The sequence below is a fragment of the Venturia canescens genome, chromosome 5 (genome assembly GCF_019457755.1).
Source record: "Venturia canescens isolate UGA chromosome 5, ASM1945775v1, whole genome shotgun sequence".
NCBI lineage: Eukaryota > Metazoa > Arthropoda > Insecta > Hymenoptera > Ichneumonidae > Venturia > Venturia canescens.
In genome coordinates this window covers 5,650,096-5,674,427 of record NC_057425.1, presented here as the reverse complement: position 1 = coordinate 5,674,427, position 24,332 = coordinate 5,650,096, and the positions used below count along the sequence as shown (strand labels likewise).

The following is a 24,332-nucleotide window of genomic DNA, read 5'->3' as shown; positions in this document are numbered from 1 at the left end:
TTTCGAACGATGCGAGGCAATAAATGTCCATCGGTGTGTTCAAATTCACTACAAAATCTTCACATTTTTCGATTCATTCAAAATCAATTCATTTGAGAATTTCGCTAGGCACTGAAACGGAGATTTTGTTCGTCGATCGAAATCTCATCGAATTGGACGAAAATTTGGTGAATTCGACTGTTTTTTTTGTATGAAGTGAATTGTGTGACGATTCAACGAAAATGTAGTGCAATCTGCCATATTGTGGTCCAACTAAATGGGGTTTTTATCAACGAACAACATTTTCACTAAAATTAGTTGCGTGTTTGTGAAATTTTCATGTTTTTGTGCAGTGCATGAAATAATTATATTATTCAGGATGATTGGCAACGCTGCGATGAGCCAGTAAGGAAATTGTGAGTAATTGAAATTTAGTTTGCGAAAGATTCGAAGTTTTCTGAAGTTAACTCTCTTCAGATGAATTGGAAACAATCTCGGAGTTTTCTGGGGATAGAATGACAACAAAATTTCGTTTCTCTTATACTTTTAATCGAATTTGAAAAGAATTTCGCCAGGCGAAACGTTAATTCGAAACTCAATTTGTGCGCATAGAAACACCGAATCCGGGAAAGGGCGAAGTACCGGAGCATTGCCATTCAATTAATTCACTCAAATCCGCCTTATTCTCTCTACTGTGTACACGTGGGCTGATGAGAAAAGCAAGCGGACGATCCTCGTCGAAATGGATCGTTTATATGGAACGAAAATATTGAAATCCAGGGGATTGTGGAGAAAAAAGTGTACGCAATTTGCAATAAAAGGGAAAAGCAGTGGTTTCAACTTTTTTTGGTACTTGACTCGAATGTCATTGATCGATTTTAATTCGACTTTAATACGCTGCGATTTGTTCCGGTCTTCGTTAATATACCTCGCTCCACAAGCAGAGAATTCATTTTCAAAAATTCCGGTGAGTAACGATAGTGCGATCACGAGCAACAGTTCATGATATTATTATGAGAGAAAAATTGAATTTTCCTATGAATTAAATGATATTTATTGTTGCAAGTAGGAACTTTTATCGAAGTATTTAATTAATTTTGACGTGCGTTATACAGGAATGAATAATTTTCGTTAACTCGTCCTCGCAGTCAAATATATCCGGCAAATTTAACAGTGAATTTCACGCTAAATATTACCGTTTAATTCTCTCCGTGCAACACTGCAAATTTATATTTGAAGGAGGTTAAAAAAGTTTGGAAAATTTGCATCCCGCGCGTCTTCCACACCTGCGGCTGCGAGGGATAAGTCTGACGGCGATGAGCGGCCGAACAATGGTCAGAGGCTCTAAAATCGTTTTATTACGGTCTCTAGTAATTTCGGCAATGCGTGTTAGCCAGAGCAATTGACAATGTACTGAAATTTCGTAGTTACCAATAAAATGAAGATTCTCCGCAGCAAAAGGGCGTAAATATTCGAATTTTTAATGGGGGAATTCATCGGAGCGAGTTCATTTCGTTTGGCAGCTAAAATTGAATGGTTTTGGTGAAGCTTGGGTGCGATTTAACGATGTCTCTTCATTTTGCTGTTTCAAGGAAAACCTGGAGGATTAAATAAAACGGTAAATCGTTGCTACACAAAGGGACGATCGAAGGTCCAGGTCAAAAACCAATTGAAGCCGATTTCGTGCTAATTCCCTGACCTGCAACTCTCTCGATTGTCCAGGGCCTCGAGCACCGCACCACTCACCCCACGCCAAGCAAATCGCTCTGATTGGCCGATGCATTTCGCCACTAATTTTCTGCGGATTCACCTCGCGTTCGTCTCTTTCTCATTAGTGCGATTTTGAATATCGAACGGTGAGCATCGATCAAACTTTACCGGAGTGGCCACATCGATGGCAAAGTGATTTTTCAGTATCTCGAGCAACCCCCATGCCGGCTAGAAGCATCAGTTTTTAGTTTTTATCTGTTCTTTTTCACAAGTTTACGTGATGAACGGTTCTATGAAAATGAACAATTTTTTACAACGAATGCTCAAAAAGAGCGAAGACGAGGTGAGTGCCAACGTTTTTTTTTTCATCATTCGGTGCTCGCTGAGTTTTTCACACATTTTGTTCATCTCGAAGTATGTACGAGTGAATTGAATGTACGATTCTCATGATTTTTTATACTTTTAGTTAACAATTTTATATTTTTTATTTACTCAACGCACGATTCACTTCACTCGCAAACATACAAAATTAACGTTGCTCTTCCACTTTCAATGTTTCTTCATTTACTTTATTCATCAAATATTGAAAAGTTTATTGCATTTTTCAATGAATTTTATAATTCAAACGATGATGATTCATGGTTGCACTATTCAATTGTTATTAATCGTTGATTTTTCTATTTTCGTTGATTAATTCAATTTTATAAATGAATATCATTAATTTTGAATATTCAATTAATCATTTTTAACCGACTCGAAAAAATCAATGTTTTTTAAAGCGTTGCGTTTTCCGAAAACTCGAAAAACCCAAATTTGTTCACTCGCTTAAAAAAAATATTGCAAAAGTTGTGCGTAAATTTAGTGCATCAAGCTTGGCAAATTGAGATATGAAAATTTGGAGTTTTCACGTACCGAGAGCACGCTTTTTCTCATACTACGTGTGTAGCGACTCGCACACCGAAGGAAAGAGGGTCAATATTCTTAGAATCGTATTTGAAAACATAATCCTGGTCATTTAGAATTATATGCCAGCAGCGAGGTATTCAAGAGTCCGAGACCAAAGTGTTTACCCTTTTTTCCTTAGCGATTTTCCCCTCTTTTGTCTCAGTACGTGTCGCCGTAACGGTATGAAATTTGGATTGCCGTTGAACAGCCAGTATTTCGAAGTCCATGCAAAGAGTCGGGAAATTTGAAGTTGTGATCGATTCTCTCTTATATAAAATATCGGGAATATATTTGGAAGGCGAACGAAAGAGAAACGCTTGTTAGAGTCGAAAATCATTTTTACGAAAAGTCGTAATAAAATCGCCTCATTTTTGTTGCTATACAGCGATGTACGGCAGACAAAATATTGAAAAAAAAATTACGAGCTCACAACGATTTCCCATTAATTTGATATTTTGAAAATGTTTAACGCACGTTTTTGTGTCGCGAAAATAAATGACCGTTTGATCACTATTATCTATAGTTGGATGGTGAAAAATTAATTCTCGGCCGTACGAGTCTCAAGGTCGAAAATTTTCCACACTGCGAGACGCCGAATCGGGTAAGAAATCGGAGTACGTGCTCACTCAACGAGACTAACTCGCCGCCCATTCCGAGAAGCCCTTCGAGGCCAATCACTTTGAGAACCGAAGGATATCAGAAAAATTATCAAAGGAATAGCATGCCCGGCCTGAGGACGCCGGAAAATACAAGCGACACTGAAGACATCCCAAAAATTGAGAAAATCAGGCGCGAATTCGAAATGGGATTCTTGTCACCGACGAAACGGGAAAACAAGGAAGTTGCCACGAGGTCGGGACGTTTCGTCAAAAAACTCGTTGCAGCTTTCGAAGAAAAATACAACAAAACATTCAATGAAGTCAAAGTGAGTATCATTTTAAAAGGATTAAACAATTTTCACGTGGAGCCAATATCGACGTTTTTACTCGTGCATTCGTATTCGAATTTTTCTTCAATAAATATTCTTCGAGAGCTAATGAAAAATGGTCGAAAATTTGTAAAGAAACTTGAATTTTCGACTACGGAGAACCATTTTTTCCTCTTTTGCGTGCTGGCATAAAATAGCTCAATTCATTTTGCCACGTAAATTTATTTCAATCGAAAGTCAACAATGAAAATAAAAGCTTTGTTTTCTCATTTTAAACGAGCATCACTAACATTTCAATATTCAAATTTATCACGAACATAAAGTCAATATTTTCGTATTGTAAAATAGTTTTACATCGTCGAAGCACAGTTGATAAAGCGTTTTCAAATTTTTGAAAAAACCCTTTTTTTAATCAAATAATTCGCGAAGTCATTTTTTTAGTTTTAATCTTACAGATTTGTCGTGATCTGAACTTCACCGATTTGTTTTATTCGATTCCTCGATCTGTATTGAATTTGTCTGCTGAATCGATTCACTGATTTTATCCGCTCAATTTTCCTTTAGCGATCGATCACTGGAAATGAAGTTTGTTCAGCGATCTGTTTTATCGATCGGACTATCGACTGCCTTAACGAAATTTGCACGTTTCAACTTTTTCTTGTAATTCAAATTTGACATCGTGGTTCTCGAATATTCCTCGTTTCATGTATTTTCTTTGATTTTTTTTGCCCAGACGGAGGCGAAGCAAATCTCAAGGGAATCCGAATCGAGCGACGACGGTTCGTTCAGAGATGAGGCAACAATTGTGGACATGATGGAGGAGAGTATGGCAATATTGAGCGACACGTACGTGATCGAGAGTCTGGAGAGTCGTCTCTCTCGGTACCTGAACTCGTACATCGCGTCATCATCATTCCGCGAAGAAGAATCACCGAGCGAGAGCGAAGGGAGTCTCGATCTCGGCAAAAGTTGTCTCACGATGGACGAGGAATTGCATTTCCCGAAGAAAAATATGTCACAAAAAAAGGTAATGTCGCGTCCGAAATCCGATACGATATTGATGAGACCAATGGCCAAGGATGAAGCGATGCAATCGTCGAGGAATCTCGTCAGAAGAGATTCGTCGCTGAGACGAGAAAGGCAGCCAAAAATCGTGGGTGCTTATTTGAAGGAGCCGGTTGAGGTCGAAGACACGTCGATCGACTGGATCCCGATAAGAGATCAAAAGCTACCTCGAAAAAGGTCCTTCAAGAAACTGCTGTCGATGCTGACCGGTAAAAAATCATCGGTCAAAACCTCCAAATTGTATTGCTCCGAGATAAATCTTCAGGAGGAAACGACGAAAGAATTGCTCCAAGATTCGGGCTACGACGAGAAATCGGGCTCTTCGTCGTCCCTCGTCTCGCTCGTTTCCATCGGCGATCTCATGCTCCAACAGAAGTTTGGACAGCCCGCACCCCTCGAGGACGACCGGAGAGCGTACAACATGACCACGTTCCAGAAGCCTCCGGCATCCAACCTCGAGCACGTCAGCATCAACGAGAACGACGACAATTTCCCGGACGATGATTTCTCCTCGACGAGCGACGAAGCCTCGGACACCTCGAGCATTTCCTCGAAGAGAATCCTACTCGAGGAAGTCTCGCGATCCGAACTGAGGCTCTCACTCGGCCCAGCGTTTCCCTGCGCCCCCGGAGCCAAAGTAGTTTGCTCCTTGGGTCGCAAAGCGAATCCCAAAAACGCGAAAAATAATTGGACTTTCCTGGACGAGATCGAACCCATCGCCCCACCTTTGCCCAAGCATCCTTTCATTTCCGCGAGAAAAATGCCCGTCGACGATTGCGACGGTGGATCGAACGGCTCATCGGACAAAATCGGGAGTCAAATCGACATGAGCTTCTCAGATTTCGACAACGTCGAACTCCGGAAAAAACTTCAAACTTGGACATTCCCCGGGGAAGATTGCCACTACGATACACCGAGAAGATACCTCTCCAAGTCAGAGCCCGGCCTCCTGAGCCTTGATAAACTACGAAACATCGGAAAACTGCCGAGCGAGATCGTCTACGACGTGCCTAAACCAAAAATCCCGAGGAGACCGAGATCCAGTATTTACGATGATGCTCTCTCGCTGAAAAGACGCAACGACAATTTCACGAGTCACCGGCCCCCTTTGTCCAGCGAATTTTACGGGTTTCCCACCACCCAGGAACCCCATTACGCCACCATCAAACCCAGGAACATGAGAATGATTCAGGGCCGACAATTTCTCAGGTCCATCGGCGACCTCAACTGCAATAATCCTCTCTATGCTAATTATTACGGTGATTCTCCCAGAAATGGAATCATCGTCTAATCCAATATCATTTATCCGAATAAGTTTGATTCGAGTGATTGGTTATATCGTCGAATTTTATACGTATACGTAACGACTACGAAAACAAATGAATTTTACGTAAATGTATGTAATTAGCACAAAAATACTGATTTTGGCATCATCTTCGGACGGCTGGCTGCATCAGAATCGGAAAAAAGCTTGCCACGATCGAGTTTCTGGTATAACTAGTCACTTTTTTAAATCAAAACTAATATTACTTATTTTTATGATAAATAGAGCTTCGAAGAATTATCGAGTTCTCAGGCCGAGTCACAGCAAATCTTCAAGATTCACAAAAATCCATTTGTATTGTTAATCGAGAGGAATTAATCACGACTTTCTGCTTTCATGAATATCGGGCTTGTCGGGCGTACGACAGGTGCTTGATTATTTTATTGGAGAGTCGTCACAACGCGCGCCGGAGTCTCGTGTGTTTCTCCGGAAACATCGTTCGACCGAGATCTCGCCTGGGCGCTCAGAAACCGCGCTCGGCTTCGCGAAAATGTTTCTTGTAAGTTTAAAAATAGATCGCGCTCTAGCCAAGTCATTTAAGGTTGATTGTACACTCGAAATCTTTCGAAGACTATTTTATGAGATCGATTGGCAGGGGAACGTTCGCACTGTCCGAAAGAGTCTCTTCCATTTCAGTGAGAAATGTGATAACGAGAGCTCGAGGGGACGAATTTACGAGTCATTTGGGCAGTGTGAGGAAAGAAGATGCAAATAAGAGACTTTCGTATATTTCGTGAAGAAATATTTGAGACGAAGAGTGCCATTTTGCTGGGAGGTTCAAAATAAACGAAGCGCTTCGAGTAAATTGTCCGGGAGTCTTCTGCATATTTCCCTGAGAAATGTTTCAGCAAGAGCTCGAACGAGGATTTTCTTGAAGAGGGGGAAAAAAGATCGAGAAAATGGGTTATTTGGAAAATGCGTTGAAGCAGGATGCAAGAAAACTCTCGTATGTTTCGTGAAGAAATATTGAGCACGAGACGTGTGTTCAGGGAATCAGAGATGAAAAATGAATTGTTCAAAGGAGAATAAGCTTGATATCTTTGAGAAGAAAAAACTAAGAACCGTGCGCGACTCACAATCTGCCTCGAATCTTCAGCATGTACATATATGCGGATGCAAGTTTGCAGTCGACGAAAAACGCAAATGAAATTAATTCGTATCGCACACGAGGCACACATTTTATTGATGACCGAATCAAGAAAAAGATTGTGATCAATAAGTTGAGAAATACCGAATTGAGTAAGTTCATTTCGAAAATAATCGAAGATGTTGGCAAACCAGTGTGACTTCTCCTGGAAAGTTCGTTAATCGTGTGATTTAAATGATTCAAGCACGATTACATTCGCCATATATTTACATGTCTCTAGATTTCCAGGCTGGTTCAAAGTCCGAACGGTGCCTTAAGCCGAAGCTGCAAACTTTTGTTATTACAAAAGAAACGATACAACGAGATATTCGTTGCGCCTTAAAAATTTACTCGGTTAAATAAAGCACAAGGAAAAGATAGAAAATTTATGATAATGCGATGTGTTCCGGATTGTAAATAAAGTCGTACAATCGATTTATCTATTCGATCGTTAGTCGTGATGGCATGTGTGTGGGAAAAGTGCGCAGTAGTTTTTTTTACAGCATGTGATATTGACTAGAATTTATAATACTTATGTAACGTTGTAAAAAGAAGAAAAATTAATAATAAATCGCCCCTTTTTTTATAAATCCTGTTGATTTTCCCCTTAAATTATTCGGTCCGTTTTTCCATCCCCAGTATTTGATCCGAATCAGCATTTTGGCTGTGAACAAAAGGTAAGATTGGCCTACGTATACGCGGCGACGATCGCCCCTCGAGATTCAAATTGACTTTCGAATATCTTGCGTCGTACTTGAGTCGCAATAAACTTCAATATCCTCGTTTATGAGATTATAACGGTTCCCGCAGTCGTTAATATCAGTTAATAGTGGAGTCTCCTTGCTGTATATATTCATCGCGAGCCGGTGACCCAATAAAAGGCAAATTTGAAAGTGCTGTGAAGGGTCGCTCAGCGATTCGCTCAAGCAACAACAACGGATTTTGTTCCGTCGATGTACGTTCGTCGTTCATTCAAACCGAATGAAAGTGGAACTCCAAAGAAGCTCCTGCGACCGATCCGGTGTTGTTGACAGTGATGCATCTCGCCAAAAAACTTTCAAAAAGAAATGCGAAATAAGGGAGGAAGAAATCGATAAAATCGGCGTTCAATCGAGGCTCGTGACGCCGGGGGGAGATCAGAGATAACGCGTTAAAAACTGCTTGATATGAAGCGAGGAGGAGAATTTGAATTGCCCTCTTGCGTCGTAACCTACGTACTTGAAACGGATGCTCATTTAAGCACTTAGTTTGTTTGCGATTCGGGGGAGACATTTCGAAGATGAAGTGAATAGCAAGTTTTTGTTTATTTTGTAACAAAAAATGTTTTTTTTTCTACGTCAGTCAATCACGATGAGAAATTCTTTTTTTGAGGCTTCAGTTTTTTAGGATGGTTCGACAAAATTCGACAGGCACTTTCCTTACTTTTGATGACAAGTTACGATGCAGGAGGGAAAAATTTTTTCACGATAAACGGATAAAGATTTGTTTAAATCATCAGCAGTTAGAGCATTTGAGATTATCTGAAATGGAAGGAAACAGGAACGTTGAAAATGATAATGTCGGTGAATGGAAATGGAATAGCTCGTGTAGATTGGATGGTTTCGAGTACCTGAGAAACTTTTTTCGCTCTCAGGTGGAACTTATGGTTTCGTGGCTCGTCGTTGAGAGGCTGGGTTCAGGGACGGATTCGTATGCAACTCGAGATGATGTTAGTTGGTAGAAAAAAGGAGTGTTTTCCACGAGAGAAGGCAATTTTCCAGGGCGATGGCGTAGAAAATTGATGTGGTTGGTCCATCGGCCGTGGCCGCAAAACGACGGCGACGACGTCGACGATTTCGTCGTCTCTTTCGTTTCGCTTTATTCTTTTTCTTCACTCTCCCTCACTTTTTCTATCTTCATTTCACAGCGATTCGCACGATCTTCGCTTTGCCGAGTGTTGGCATCGTTTTTTTTTATTTCGAAGACTGCGTCTGCGCAAACACGAAATCCAAATTGTTTAGAATAATGCAGAACTGAAGCGCTTTGCCTCAATTAACATCGAATTCACTCGACTTGCAGGAGCAATTTTGTACTCGAATGTTTGAAAGTTCATCAAAGATCCTCCCTGGCAAAGGAAATCTTTGACATCCTCTTCGGCATTTAATGTTATTCTCAAATTAATTTCACCCTATTTATCTTTCGAGCGGGGGGGACACTCGGTGCACACAGACACTGGCTCTTTACTTTGCTGCGGTTTCCAGTACAAACCACGTCGTCGAATGGGGCTGTTTGTCTTTTCAGATGCGAGCTACAGGACTTGAGCTCTCTGTTAAATGTGAGGCACATTTACAACTCTCTCGGAAGCAGCTCTCCGGAGAACAATTCAACTAGGAAATGGCTTCGACCAAACGAATGTCCTTGATCATTGTGCCAGGAAACGAGCCTACCTCGCGTGACAATTTTACAAGACCTGAGGTCCTCCGAAACCACTTCCATAAAGCAAGTCTACCAAAATTCGGACTTTCCGAGGAAAGCTCTTTCGAACGGTTGCTTTGGGTTGATGGTTGCTCGTCCTTTTCGTGAGTAAATGGGCGTTATTTTCACCTTGTTCAACGTCGAATTTCTGCTTTTTTGTACGTCCATTCTCTGCCCATGAAACTTTTCGTATTTTCTCCAACGTTTCGAGCTCATGCAGCATTGAGGTAATTCTATCGATTTGAACAAAAATTTTGCATGCTGTACTTCGACTGTTTTAATAAAGGGCTGTGTAAAATTTCAGGGTCGGTTATCGACCTGATTTCAGAGAAATTAATTATTAAAACTGGGTGGTTTTCGTGAAGGAACTTCAAAACGGCATACAAAAACCCAACTTCCGGTTGCTGTAAAAGGGGTTGCATAGAAATCCATGAAATCCTAGAAAAAATCTGCAATTCATAACTCAACACTTGCAGTAATAATCCCAAAAAATCTAATACTCCCAAAAAAAGTTGCACTTATCGGTCTAATTTTTATGGAATATCAAGCTTAATTTGAACTTCCGGCATTGAATTTCCTACGACCCTAGGACTACGCTGAGTGTAGTCCTAACCTCAATTTGACAGATCGACGGAAAAGAGGTTAAACAGTGACAATATTATTGACATATGTCAATAATATTGATCACTACGAGTCTCAAGCAGTAGTATGATTACACTGGAGCGATAGAAATGCCTTAATTTTGCTTTTGAAAATCATCGAATGATTACGAGTCATCTTCACCGGATGCGAAGCCCCTGAAAACAACACTTTTCCAATATCAAAAGACGCACTCGAGTGAAACGAACCTGCTGAGATTTTTTTTTACACTGCAGAGCTTCAGACCGAGCCAGCAATATCAATAATTTCCCATGAGACTTAAATTTCAGTTATTTTTCTTTCGTACTACTTGTACTCTCTTCGTCTCTCTATCTTCAAATAAAAATTCCTTCTCCCAGCCTCGCTGCGTCAGAGCACCAAGATTTCTACGATATAGTATACATATGTGACGATGAGAAATAAATATGAGATCAAAAAAATTGACCCTCGAAAAAGATAGAGAAAAAAAGACGTTGGAGCGAAAAGATTTATATGCAATTCCAACTCCCTTGCCGTTTTCCACGTCAGAATATTTCCCACATGCAAAAATCTGGCTTCAAACACCGTTAGTAACCGTCGAATTGATACAAAATTATTTACTTCTTCGTTTCTCAACGAATATTCGATTTTTAACAACCGTTTTTCATCGTTCTTTTATAAATTTCGATCCACGAGTGCGGAGAAGCAATTTTTTGACGAAAATTCTGATTCCGACTTAAAACGATCTCAAATCGATGTGAGCAAAGCTACGAAAAAAGATTGATGAGATTTTATCCCAAATGAGGGTTTCACGCAACTTTCCTTCGTTCCGTTTTCCTAGTTTATTCGATAGCATATCGTAAGAACAGTGATTATGCACGTGTATTTTTCAGATTAATTTGAAAACGCGTAGAGCCGCCACGAGTTGAAGCGAAATTCTCCGTATCTCTCTGGGTCGTTGCAGCTTTTTCTCCTTCATCTCCACAAAGATCGTAAATCCAGTCTTGATCCTAGACGTCTCGTGCACGCGCAGCCCTCACTCCCTTTCACTCCGAACTATATTACCTTGCCGTTAAACCTGGAGACCATGCAGAGCGCAATACCAATCAGGAAGGAATTACGTGGGATCATGAGGGAACGCTACAGGGCATATATATTTACGTGTTTATCATAATCACTCATTTGGATACTGAAGAAACTCGTGTTCCCTTTGATAGCGCAAAAGTTCCATCATCGCGATCCGATAATTTACTTCCTCAAGGACAAAGCGAATTTGCAAGATTTTAATTGAATACAACGAAATTTTGTTTTTTTTTTTGAAAAATATTGTGAAAGCGAAATAATTATGAAAAAATAGCAGTGAAATATTTATCAACGTTCCTCCGTTTCATTCGTCAATTTTTCACGATTTATTGAGTGACCTGAAAATTTTGTGTACAAATATTTATTTCAAACTCTCTTTTATCGGGCTCGTGGCTCAATCTGGGAATTGGAGGAGTATCACCAAATACGTTGCCAGCAGAGTTGTGATCTGAAATTAAAAAATGGCAAGAAAAATGAGTTTTTCCCAGTAGACGATCGTGAAACGTATAGTGCAGCTAATTTGTTTCCACAACTAATTTTGAGGTGGATTTTCTGAAGGTAGATTCGACACAGGAGATTTTTCAAACCTTAACCTATTTTATCCTCACCGATCTCAACAGCGGTAAATTCACGTAGAAACAGCCTCCGGCAGCGAAGTTTAGTCTTCGATTCATCAGGTGCATCGACGTTTCCACACGCTTGAGAATTAAATGAAATGAATTTTTGCAATAATTATATTCAACGAGCACCGAATCACCGATACAAAATCGATTCTTGCAACGAAATTTTGACTTCGTTGCGAAGAAAACGAGCGAGCAAAAAAAAAGTAAATTCAACATTACAACTCGCCTCGTATCGACCTCGTGAGAACCCTGAAGTGTTGAACCACCGTTTCCAGGCCATCAAAATATAAGCGGTGCTATTTGCCTGTGTAAAAAATTTAAAAAAATAAAAGGATGATTGTTTATCGAGCAAGAGCGCGGTTCGAAATTTCGTTCCCGAAGCTGCGAGGGACGATAATTTTTTCTGTTTTTCCTCCTCCTTTCTCTGCAGGTTAATCGATTTACTTAGGTCGGAAAAAGCCTGGAGCAGAATACAGCACTTTTTCGAGAGAAAAATGTGCACCCCCATGGGGTAAGAAGCGCGGCACGAGGTGATGGAAAATTTGAATAAAAGGTGAACTGTCTCTGTTTGCAAACGAGTTAAAATCTGGGTCGGGCTCGATCCATCCAAGGCTGACATTAACTCGCGGCTGGATTGAAGAAGTGGGTTTTCAGTTTTTCTCTCGCCCACTTATTCCTCTTTCTTTTCACTGTGAAAAGATTTCAGGGGCCTCTGAATCGTGCGATATTCGGGCGAGAGAAACACTCGACGCAATCATTAAGACCGTATATAAAGGGACAAAAGATGCGGAATGCTCTGATGGCACCCCGATGGAAATAAAACGTACGAATATACGCGTCGGCACAAAAATAATGTACGAATGCAGACTCGTGGGGGGAGGGAAGGTAAATTACTCGATGAGGGAACATTGCTTTGTTATAGAAACGAAATAAAAGTTTTGGCCATCCGCGATGTTTCTTTTTAGCAAAGATCCATCGACACATCGGACCCTTGAAATTCTTCAATTTTTCAATTCTTTCAGCGCCCTCGTTTGACGCTTCGGAGATGGATTTTTTGTCCTTGTTTCTATCTGAATCGATACAATTGAGCAAAGAAGGTTTCCAATCCAAGCAAGATGGATCAGCAAACCGTTGGGAAGGAAACGAAACTTGTCAATGTTTGGCTCAAATGATTGCTCTTTTACCGCGACTAAAACATCGTTGAATGAACAACAGTTTCGTTGAGCCACCGAGGAAGTTTGTTCAACCAGAAAATTTCTTTTCTCAGTTAATAAACGCAATGACTTGACGGAAAGGGTGCTCGTGACGAGTGTTTACACCAGTGAATCCAAAAACTATAAACTTGCCTCATCAGATGTGAAATGGCAGGCGTAGAGGAGGAAAATTATCTGAGCGAGGTAGGCCAACGTCCACAATATCAGACAAGTCAATATTTTCCTTTCCGCGTGTTCCCAAGTGAAATGCTCCCATTTGAAGTACAGCGCTCGTTGAAGCAGGAAGAAAATTGCGCTGATGACGTAGTAAGTGAGGGTTCCCAGCCAGAGTAGGAGCGAGCCCGAGTACAGGGTGTTTAAGGATTCGCTCGCGTTCATCAGAGTGTTGTGAAGTTGCTCGACGTCCTTTCAAGAATTTTCCACTTTAGATTACGATTACGAAAAGATATGTGGACACACGCTTTGCCAAGAGTTTTCTGAACCGTCGTTTACCTTCGTAGCAACCACGGGATTACCCAGCCACCGTCGAGTTCCAGCAGGGTTGCTTTTTTTAGCGATTTCATTGAGATGCTTGAAGCGTTGACCGAGCAGCATCGTGATCCCGGAGAACTTTATTACCGAGAGTGAAGTACCAGCGTAAATGCTCATGTAAGCGACGTTTTCAGTCCAAGGCTGTGCGAATGCATCGATACCAGACAGGCTTATGGTGCTCCATAAGATAACACTGCCGATCAGTATGATCCACGACCATAAAAATGCTCTGTTCTCGTTCCTTGTGTAGCCAAAGTTTTTCACGGTCTCGTCGTAGTCCTGGATCGTGTTCCAGACCTTTGCGAATTTTTCTCTCGAGAATAACGTCACGATGATGTTGCACATTGCCATGCAGTAGTTGCAGATCGTCTGCAAAGTTTCGTCAACGTTACAGACTCGCTTGTCGCTGCTTGTATAAACTTTTACGCCCTATTTTGTCAACAAACCTTTCCAGTTTCGGTGTAATCGAGAAGCGGCTGCTCTCGCGTTATCCCTGTGAAACGCGCCAGGATCGTATATATTATGTACGTGTAGATGCAAGCACACACGTAGGAAAAAATGCAATTTATGTTCGACGGTACAAGCATATCGTTGTGGAACTCGTAAGGCGCGAGACCGAACACTCTTATCGCATAAACCATCGGGCATATCGACGTGTACAGCTGCGAATCAGGCCCCTTCACTTTTTTCGTATCTATCACTTTCCTTCCGACAGGAAGCTCCTCCGATCCTCTCGGATAAACTCGGAGGCGACTCAATTCAATGTCCATTGTGATCTGACCTTGAAAAACAACGATAATCAGAACGAGAGCATGATATTCCAATGAACTGTGTTTGGATGAAGTCACTTTTGCCATCAAACTTCACGTATAGCGTCAGGGAGGGGGAAAAAAGTCGAAAGTACGATGATTTTCTACTAAAGAACTGGGATCAAGGAATCGGAAATGGTTTTTGGATTTTTCGAAGTAAATCGACGATTTTTTCTCTCAATTCTTCCAAAGGGAAGAGATGACTCACAAAAAATGCTTTTTACAATCGGATACGGTTCAATCGAGTACGCTGAAACTGCGGAGACCTTATATACACTTGTTGTGGGCGGAAAAATCGAAATTTTTTTTTAAATATTCTTTAAGTCAGTGTCTGAAGAATATTCTCACGAAATTTGATAAAGATCGGAGCATTAGATTCGTAGCTATGGGTATTTGAACGCGATCATCTCAGAATCGTCTTTTATGAAAAATATACCTTTATGGTGGACTGAAAAACTATTAAACCGATCCATACCAAATTTATACCAAAATTTATTTGTTGTAATAGTAGCTAGGGCCTGGACGAAGGATTTCACATTTTGTTGGAAAAAATTGTAACAAAAAAACCGAAAATGTAGCACCTCAAAAAACGATTTTTTTGTTAAAACTGTCACTATTGTTTTTAAATCCAAATTTTTACAAACCCCTCCTCCAGGCTCAAGCTATCAATACAATAAATAAGTGGTATAAATTTGGCATGCATCGGATTAATAGTTTTTTAGTTATCACGCCCACCGCAACTGATGCTCAAAAAAATACAGCTGGAGTTGCGCCATTTCGAGAAATTTTTTGATAAAAAAAATTATACAAGTACATGAACATAAGTACTAACGAACACCGTTCACAGTTTTTCAATAAACATTCATGTTCTTGTAGAAAAAAAATCAAGAAAATCACGTTTTACCGTTTGCTCCAAGTGTATATAAAGCCTCAAGCTAAAATCCATAGATTTCTTATTTTTTAAGTGACTTCCACACTAAAACCACTCGATTTCATTCGAAGTTGTATGCGCGGTGTGTGCAAACGATTTTTCAATACCGCAACTGTCTATTGTACGCTGTCCACTAGATAAAAATGCATTCACTATGCTTTTGTATGAATTTATCGCGAAAGCGTCGTCCCGCCTTTTCAGGAGTTTCAACAGCATTATATAGCTGCATATACACGCGGATAAAGAAGTCGAAGATGAATCGTTTCCACGGTATCTCTGAGGAGTAACGGAGCGGGGTCGTTCTCTGAAGATGCGGAGTCTAACCGAGAGGAGCTCGGGTAATTTAAAAACCTCTCGTAACATCGGTGCACGTGACGTTCGATGTGAGCACGAATTGGTTTCATCGAGGGGAGATTCGCGTTTGGAAGTTTCGAAGGTTTTTTTCTTGTTTCAAGCGCGATTTTCGTAGCTGAAATGTGCGCCACGGACTTTCAAAACGTTCGCGTAAGATTTTGTCGTCGCATCGTTTCGCCGAGCGTCCGAAGAGCTTGACGATAAACGAAGGAAAATTGTCAGGCGACTGCGGCGCGAAATGACCCGTACGTGCTGCCGGCTACCACAGCGAAAAAGATAAAGGAACTCCGCGGCGATTGTACTCGTCGTACGATGAGTTGCAGGGGATGCGTTTGAATCGCTCGAGGGAAATGGAGTGAGGCGACTCGCCCCGTTCCCCCACGTCCGAGGGAGCAGAGCGAGTGCCGAGGGCCGTTCTCGAAGGGTCGTTAGTCATCTCGCCAGCACGATGCCGCAGGCTTTCTCCCCTTGATTCAGCAAAAAGTATGAAAAGTGACGTGATAATTGTCGAATCGCCTCGTTGAAGGATGGACTCTTGTTTCCCTCGAAACAGGACCATTGAGTGGATTTTAATGGATAAAATGAGAGGTTTTCGTGCGATTGTGGTGCGTCGCTGTTACTGAGCTTTTTTCGGGAATAAATGAGCCCGCAAATCGACGGCGCTCGAAAAGCGTCGGGAGTGAAGACCGAGGACGAATTTGTAGAAGAAAAATGGCAAAGTAGACTGCGAACGAACCGACGAATTACATCGAACAAATTGTAATGACAAACAGAAAAGTGAGAGGAACGGATTAGGACTATGAGCTGAACAAGACTCACCTGCTCGTTCTTCCAGACGCGAAAACTTTTTCTCGTTTACAGCCTGCGATGCGGAAAGTATTCCAGTCGATACACTCGTAGTGCCTCAAGAAGAAAGCGTCAGTATCTTTATTCCTGATCACAAAAGGAGGAAAAACGTAAGTGGATGGAGCAGCAGCGTACCCAAGACTTTTTGTCGCAAGTTCTTTTCCTCGTGTAACTTTCCTGCGGAGTTCTCTTTCGCTTTCATCCTTTTTTCCTGGGTTTCTTTATCCTCTCTCTCGCTTACAGATCTCCTCGCAACACTTATTTCCGTGGAGCACCGCATGAACGTCTTCGCGCGTAGATAAAATTTTAAGGAAAGATCGAGCGAGATAAAAAAAGCGAGGCAAACCTGAGCTGTGTGTTACTTTCCCTCGGATGCTTCTCCACTCCTTTCACTCCCTCGATCCACGCGGAAAACCTCTCACTAAATATTATTCCATGTTAGCAAAGCAGTGAATTATGGAACGAGGCGAACACCGCAAAGTGGAAAATGCGAACATTCTTTGATGGGCCCGTCCATAAACAGAGCGTCACTACTGCCGCGATGTTGCTGCTTCAAAGCGACAAGCAAAATACACTGATGTAAACACGATTGAGCTGCACGGAGGGAGGCAACGTTTTACATACGGAGTGTTGTTATGCTCGTACGAACGCTTGATAACGTATCACGAAGCCTTTGATGCGAGGCGTACGGAAACGCAGGGGTTGGACTGATAAAAGGGGAAAAATCAACGAGCAACTGATTCACTGTTTGCGCAGTCTATTATGGCTTGTTATTGTTGATTCGAAACTTTATTTAAGCAGAAAAACGCAGTGATTTATAACGTTTTTTTGACCTACGGAGTCGGCAAAGATGAGAAAAAATTTGGGCAGTTTCAGAAAGAACGAAAAAAGTCGCTGAATCCCTCAAAACGGTTTTATTTCCTTCCTCAAAAGATTTAACGAAACAAGAATCTATTTTCGTCTCACTTGCTAGTTTATTCAGAATCGAAACAAAGCCACTAAGTTTTTGAGTGTTGATTCGAAGATTATATTTTTTTCAAGTTCAAAGTAAATGCTGGATCAAATTCTTCGACACGATCACAGGCTAGAGTTTGCCCCAAAAGTTTTAATCCAAACTGTATTTCAAGATTGTGGTTTGAGTCAGAGAACGCACATTTTGAAAATATATTTTTTGAGGATTTCTACGTTTCGTAGAAATCTCAAAACAGATTGCGAACACTCATCAATCATTTTTCTTCCAATACATCAAGTTTCCATTCGAAAAGCTCTCAATTCCGGGAAATTCTAGCTTTCGATAATTCGTGCAATCGTGAGTTTCGAGAGCAGGGTGCAAAATCAACATTGCTGTATTTACACGCAGTAAACTTATTACGTAGTTGCATCAACACGTGTATCAAGCCATTCTCACTAAGATAATAGCAGCCTGCGGCGCTGCTTTCGTCTATTATCCTTCTGCATACGAGGAACGATCGAGTTCCGATGACGATCGTTGCGTGCAAGTCCCAACAGCTTACAAATCGATCGAAGGTTTCTGTGACGCTGCAAAAACCGGTTATTCGCTCATCCCTCCAGCAGGTATGAATATCAACTGCGCATTATCCGAAGGGTAGTTTTGTCCAATATTAAGCGGAACGTGGATAAATACGCGAGTACACATTTCTCTCTTTGCATAAATATGTGTCGAGCGTTCCAAGAAGGGAACGCTGGGATTAAGTGGAACTCTTGAAATTACGAATATGTTTGGACGCGGACGGAAACTCGCCAGTATTTGTGTAATTTCCAGCAGAACGCGTCGCGTTTGACGAAAATGACAACATTTTTTTAACTTTGTCTTTGTTGATTCTTCTCTCGTTATTCCAGGGGAGAAATGAAGAGAAATTGCGGCATCGGGACGTGAAATGGGTGGAAAACGTTGGAGGTAAATTTTGGAGTTACGAAGAAAAATATTGTCAGCTCCGGCGAACATTGGTGATTGTGAAAATTCGAGGAAACATTTGAAGGCTGATTCGAATCTGCATTTTAAGACCCGCTGAATTACGCGGATCAACACAAAATTTGACATTGACATTCGAGTATGAAGTTTTGGTAGATTGGATGATATTTGAACGAAAAAAATGACATGGCATGAAACAGTTTGCTCTTGTATCCAGGCGAAGGTTTACGATATTTTTGAAAATCAGTGATTTCGTGGCAGAGTCCAACGAAATGATCTGAAAAAACTCTCCAATTACAGTAATTGTCCAATTCTGTTGTACCTGCCTAATTTGCAATTCAATGATTCGTGAAATAAAAAAACTGGTTAATTACGAATGTTATTTTCGTTAATTTCGTTGGACTCCAACGTTGCAAACATCAGCATCGAATAAAACCATACAAATATAAATGCATATTATTTTGATTTATTTTAACTATCGAACTAGCTCACAAAAAAGTAGAAAATCATTCAAAAATGACCTCGGACCTGTTGTTCCATGTAAATCTATGTTCTCTGTTTGTACAAAACGCCTGATCGTTGTTCATCACTCGAGTGCCATCTTGAGACGCTGTGTGAATGTAAGAACCCCACTTTTGTCCCGGGGTATTTTTGAATGTATTAAAGTTTATTAAAATTCTTATGAAACCATGATAATGAGTATTATTATTATAACTATCACAAAAGCAAACTTTGCATGAATAAATTAAATTTATTTTAGAACAAACGAGAAATTTTTTTTTCTAGAATCGGGTTTATACGTCGAATGAACTCACCGCTGTTATCGACGTTTTATCTTCAACTTAAAAATTTCAAATCGATATAAAAATCCAGGCAGTTTACCAGAGCCGTGGATGTTCCCAGCAATGCTTCGATATATATGCATGAAGGCAGTGCAAGCTAAATGAGGACATGCATATTGGAACTGTGGGATGGTTAGCGTCACTAGCAGGGTGTTGGGGCTGTGACACGGAAAAATACGCATAACTCCGCCCCGTTTGGGAAATATGTCAGGAAAGAGGAGCTTTCATAGCTCTATTGCAACAATAAAACTGTTGTGTACTGACAAAACCTTTCTTTTATTTACAGAGATAGCACATCGAGAGAAATAAGTTTAAAAAATTACGGTGAGTAACGATAGTGTCATGACGAGCTGCAGTTCGTGATATCATTATGGGAGAAAAATTGAATTTTCCTATAAATTAAATAATATTTATTGTTCCAAGTAGGAACTTTTACCGAAATATTTAGTCAATTTTGACGTCCTATCCGCAATATTTACTGTTACAAAACTGAAAATTCGGCAAAATCTTTGAAATTTTACCGTGCTTGTCCCCGCAGTCAAATATATCCGGTGAATTCAACAGTGAATTTCGCGTTAAATATTGCCGTTTAATTCTCTCTTTGTAAACGGTTTTGAAAAATGTATTTCTCGATTAAGCGATTTTTCAATGTTTGGAAACGCTTGTAAATACTCGATGGAAAAAATGGAGTAAATAAACGTACGTACGTGTCCTTAAAAATCCATGAAGTGGAAATTCGAAGCGGTTTCGCTCAACGCATGCGAACACCGTGAATGATGTATTTTCACATTTTTCATAAAAAAGCAAACTGAAGCGAAAGAATACATTTTCGAGAAAATGAATGAACAGCGAATGCGAGTAAATGAATAAATGGAGGACTCGAAAATGGGACTTTCAGACGGTTTACTTATTTCCTCTTCATTTAACGCAAATATGAAGCTATAAGTTTGTGTGCTTATGGACCATTTAGCGTTCTGGTATTTTTTAATATAACTTTTACGTGACGAGACTTCGAGGGCAGACATCGGGCTTCTGACTCGAAGCAGGTCTTTGACGCCAATCCGAGGAATGACTAAATCACTTTGGAGATAACCGTCCACGTGTCTTCGAACTGCCCTCTTTTCCTCGGGCCAACAATACGCGAATTCTTTGGAATATTTAACTCCAAACTCCTACGGAAGGTTGAACGAACTTTGGAGAACTACGCCCACGTTTTCCTCGCGAGTTACTTCCGTCAGAGAATATTTCGAATAGGACAAAAACGTAATCGAGGATTTGAAGGATGAAAATGTGTCAGGGAACTTATTGGACTGCAAAATTAGTTGATGGACTCGTCGGGAGAAGGTGGAAAAATCGATCGACTTCCTCACTCGTTCCATTTCTGATTTCTGCTCAGCGAAATCTCTTCAGTCTTTTTGTTTTGTTTTCTAGTGACAAATGCTATCGGGAGAGGAATGAGGAAACGTCAAAACTCGCGAAATTCGTAACTCGATAATCAAGCAGCTCTTAGAAGTCTCAAAATTAAGCTCGATGCGAGAGAAAGGATAACAATGTCTGTGAAAAAAGTTTCAACGAAAGCACTCGGGACTAAAACGAGCAGGACGTCCAAGTTGGAACTCAAGACTGAACTGCTCAAATGGATTTGTGAGAGACACGCGACTAACGGACCACTCGACAGAAAACTTCTTCGGGAAAAAGCTATGGAAATTGCGGATTCTTTCGGCCTCATTGGTTAGTACCGAAAGTGTTAATGTCATTTCCCAGCTCGACGAGGTATAAATTAGCTTAATTTTTCCATTTTTTTTCATTCGAAATACTAATGAAACCGAACATCGAATTTTCCTTTCGTCTCCAAGGCTACAAATGTCCGGGGGCCTTTCTCACGGTGTTTTTGAAGAAATACGGTTTTTCACCGACTCTGACAAACTGCAATGGGCCGACGTTCACCGACTACAGAACGTGGATAGATCTTTTGAGATCGTTGATAACCCAGTACAGGTACAAGGACCTTTTCAACGTGGACGAGTTGATAATGTACTCGAATTACTTGCCATCGAGAAAAGGAATGAATGTACCATTACAGAAGGATGATGAGAATGTTCTAGAGAACCACGAGAGGTTTCACACCTCGTCGGAGTCGAAAAGAATCGCGATTCTATTGTGCTGCAATTCCTCCGGCACGGAAAAGCTCGAGCCGCTCATAAGCAATCCTTACATATTGAAAAAAGGGGCGGACGGAGCGCGTCAGAAGCGTCGCCACGTTTCCGGCATCAGCGACAATAATTTCGCCGCTTGGCTCGACAAGTTGAACACGCAAATGTCAAATTCACAACGGAATGTTCTCCTGCTGCTCAGCCGCGAGAGAATTCGTTCCCTGCACAATTTCCAGAGCTTGAGCAACGTCAAATTGCTCTTCCTTCCGAAAGATTTTCCCGCGCAACTGCGCCCCCTCCGCGGGGACGTATTTCACTCCGTTAAAATGACGTACCGTCGTCGTTACGTTGAATCGATGCGCCGTCGAGAACCGCTGACGAAAGACTGGAGCACCAAGGAGATCGTCCAGAGCGTATTTCAAGCGTGGCAAGAAGTCTCCGAAAATCTCATCGTCGCGAGCTTCCAGCGAACCAAGTTTCGCGAGGACCAATCTTTCCTGAAGATTCAATGCCCCGAATGGGACAGCTGCGAGACCGGCATGAGCTTCCGCGAGTACGTCACATTCGACGATGGGCTGTGCGACACGCCCGATCACCGGGGAAACGAGCAATCGACTCTCCCGAATTTTAATAACAACGAGCACGGATACAATCTTCGTAAAAGTTGTCGAGAAACGGTTGAGCTCAGCGACGACTCCGATGAAACTCCAATTGAGGAAAGCAAGAAAGCTCGAGATGGGAAGAAACGCGATGCGGAGATGGTCAGGAATGCTCGTCCCGATGAAGCACCCTCCGACGATCAACTCTCTACGAGAACGAGGAAAACTCCAGAACCTCGGGGCAAAAATCAGTTTACCAACTCGAGGATCGTACAGTTTTCGGGATTTCCTGGCGCGAACAAGATCCCCGGGGTTCCGAACGATGCACTCGGCATCGAAACGGTCGGCGCGGGAGCGACGACGGACTCGTGCGAGTATCCAGAAACCGCGAATTCGTCGGGGAGAAAAATTTACGAAAATCCTGAAAAGAGAAAAATTCTCATGGATCGTTGTTTGCGGGGAGTGAACTTGGCGAGTTCGGATTTGCGGAGCGAGGTGATTCCGAAAGCTGTCGAGAAATTTGATCAATTCGAGGGAAATTTAGCCCCGGGAGACGATTTAGGCGAGGGCGTGAGTCTGCAGAAAAAAAAGGCAGAAAATTTGCCAGGGGAGGCTGGACCGAGTGGAAAAGAGTGTCGGGAGTCCGGGCTGCTCTTGGGAGATGCGAATGTTGAGGGTCCTTTGGAATCGGAGGACGAGGAAGAGGCTCGGGGCGACGAGGCAGGAGCTCGGGACGATGGAGAGTTGAGACTGAAGATCTTGACCGCCATACAAATCTGCGAAGAGCTGGAAGGGCGCAGCAGGCAAGAGGAAACGAGCGACCCCATTTCCGGAAGGTCCAAACGATCGAGAGTCTCTTCCAGTGTGTATGAAGACAATTTAGAGGATGACGACGAGCCGCCGAACAAAGTGGCCAGAACAGATGCCCATTGGTCCAAACGGTACGAGACCAATTTTGCATTCGGGCCAGAAATCCGCGTGAATCTCGACGAAAATTTAGCTCGATCGCCACCGAACGAGAATCCTAGTAACCAGGAATCATCCACGACTAATAAATCGTTGATCAATCAAACCGGAAGTGAAGAAGTGGACAAAAGGTGCAGGTTCACGGTGGACGATTGCACGAGTTTGGCCAACGAACCTTATTCAAACACGAAAGATTAATTCTCCTCGTTTCGAAACTTTGCAAATAGTTAAGCTCTCGAACAAGTTTCACACCGATCAATGCGGACCGAGAACAATCTTCCACCATGGGGACCTACGACCTGCCCGGTGGACTTCAATCTTCGACGATCGTCGGCCAACTGTCATGCCGATGTTTTTCCCCCAACCAAACAAAACTAAATTGTCAAAAAAAACAAGATTGCTGCGTTTGTACATTCTTTTATTGAAGATTCATTGATACCGGAATGAAAAGACGTTTGGCAATCCGATCATAGATTTTTTATACTTTTTTCTGTGAACGGAGCTTCAGGCGGATTTTATAATATCGACTCGCTGGTCTTGCTAACGAAAGAAAAAGAATTTTCATCGCTTCGAAGGATCAAGAGACACACTGAGCCTGGTTCTGTATCGTTCAACAGTAAATTTGTCACTTGAGTTTTTCAAAAAACATCGATTTCTCTGATTCAGTTGCAGCCAATTTTTATTTCTCTGTTAACTCTCAGGAAAGTCGTTAATTTCGAATAATTTTTGTCATCCGGTACTCCAGAAACCGGTGGGTTTTCCGGAAACAGTTGCAACATTTTGTCAAGTTTCTTTCTGAATGTTCAAGGTTTTATAGTTTTCCTCGATTCATCACAATCTAATTTATCGTTTGGCTCGTGGCGTGCTCTCGAACGAGAGTAACTTATCGTCAGAGCGCCAATATCCGTAAGAAATTTCACAGCAAAGGAAGATTCCACTGTTCCTCGAAAAGTCGAGATTTAATATACATCTATAGCAATCTTTGACTCGGCCCAGGCCGATGCAATTTCCTCAAGATCGTCTTTTACCATCCATCGTAAATTTATCATAGAAACTTGAGCACTTTGGCTCCGACGAGTGATTAATCTTGCCTGTCAATTCAGCACGAACCTTCGTCGCCAACAGCTACCGTTCGATCCCTCAGCTTAAAACTTCATTTTATATCCACATTTTTTTCCACTTATTCGCTTTCAACTAGAAAAAAAGTTTCATGTAAATGAGAATTTCAATGCTCTGAGTCGAAACCGTTGAAGAGCAAGGATAAAAAAATGGGAAATATCGTTATTTCGATTTACGAAG

General features: G+C 41.5%; 3 protein-coding genes across 9 annotated transcripts; 2 read left to right on the top strand and 1 right to left on the bottom strand.

The window, feature by feature from the left end:
- Window positions 1-1,829: 1,829 nt before the first annotated feature.
- Window positions 1,830-7,667, top strand: LOC122411124 (uncharacterized). Its single transcript, XM_043419675.1, has 3 exons — window positions 1,830-2,032; window positions 3,158-3,559; window positions 4,296-7,667. Exons 1-3 carry the CDS (start codon window positions 1,970-1,972, stop codon window positions 5,916-5,918), a joined length of 2,088 nt encoding a protein of 695 aa, XP_043275610.1. The 5' UTR covers window positions 1,830-1,969; the 3' UTR covers window positions 5,919-7,667.
- A 3,354-nt stretch (window positions 7,668-11,021) lies between these two features.
- Window positions 11,022-21,835, bottom strand: LOC122411504 (putative gustatory receptor 28b). 7 transcript variants are annotated; one of them, XR_006261164.1, is made up of 8 exons: window positions 16,514-17,084; window positions 14,047-14,381; window positions 13,562-13,969; window positions 13,202-13,474; window positions 12,082-12,159; window positions 11,841-11,930; window positions 11,311-11,680; window positions 11,022-11,227 (listed from the first exon to the last, which is right to left on the bottom strand). XR_006261164.1 is itself a non-coding variant. In XM_043420343.1 (8 exons), exons 3-8 carry the CDS (start codon window positions 14,368-14,370, stop codon window positions 11,627-11,629), a joined length of 1,227 nt encoding a protein of 408 aa, XP_043276278.1. In that variant the 5' UTR covers window positions 14,371-14,381; window positions 16,514-16,627; window positions 21,804-21,835; the 3' UTR covers window positions 11,022-11,626. The 7 variants fall into 7 exon arrangements, 6 of the variants coding, with proteins under 6 accessions (XP_043276278.1, XP_043276279.1, XP_043276277.1 ...); XM_043420343.1 differs by adding an exon at window positions 21,804-21,835 and having other exon boundaries at window positions 11,022-11,680; window positions 16,514-16,627; XM_043420344.1 differs by having other exon boundaries at window positions 11,022-11,680; window positions 16,514-16,627; window positions 16,887-17,084.
- On the top strand, window positions 20,187-23,992 carry LOC122411503 (uncharacterized). Its single transcript, XM_043420341.1, has 3 exons — window positions 20,187-20,659; window positions 20,747-21,046; window positions 21,172-23,992. Exons 2-3 carry the CDS (start codon window positions 20,866-20,868, stop codon window positions 23,229-23,231), a joined length of 2,241 nt encoding a protein of 746 aa, XP_043276276.1. The 5' UTR covers window positions 20,187-20,659; window positions 20,747-20,865; the 3' UTR covers window positions 23,232-23,992.
- Window positions 23,993-24,332: the final 340 nt, after the last annotated feature.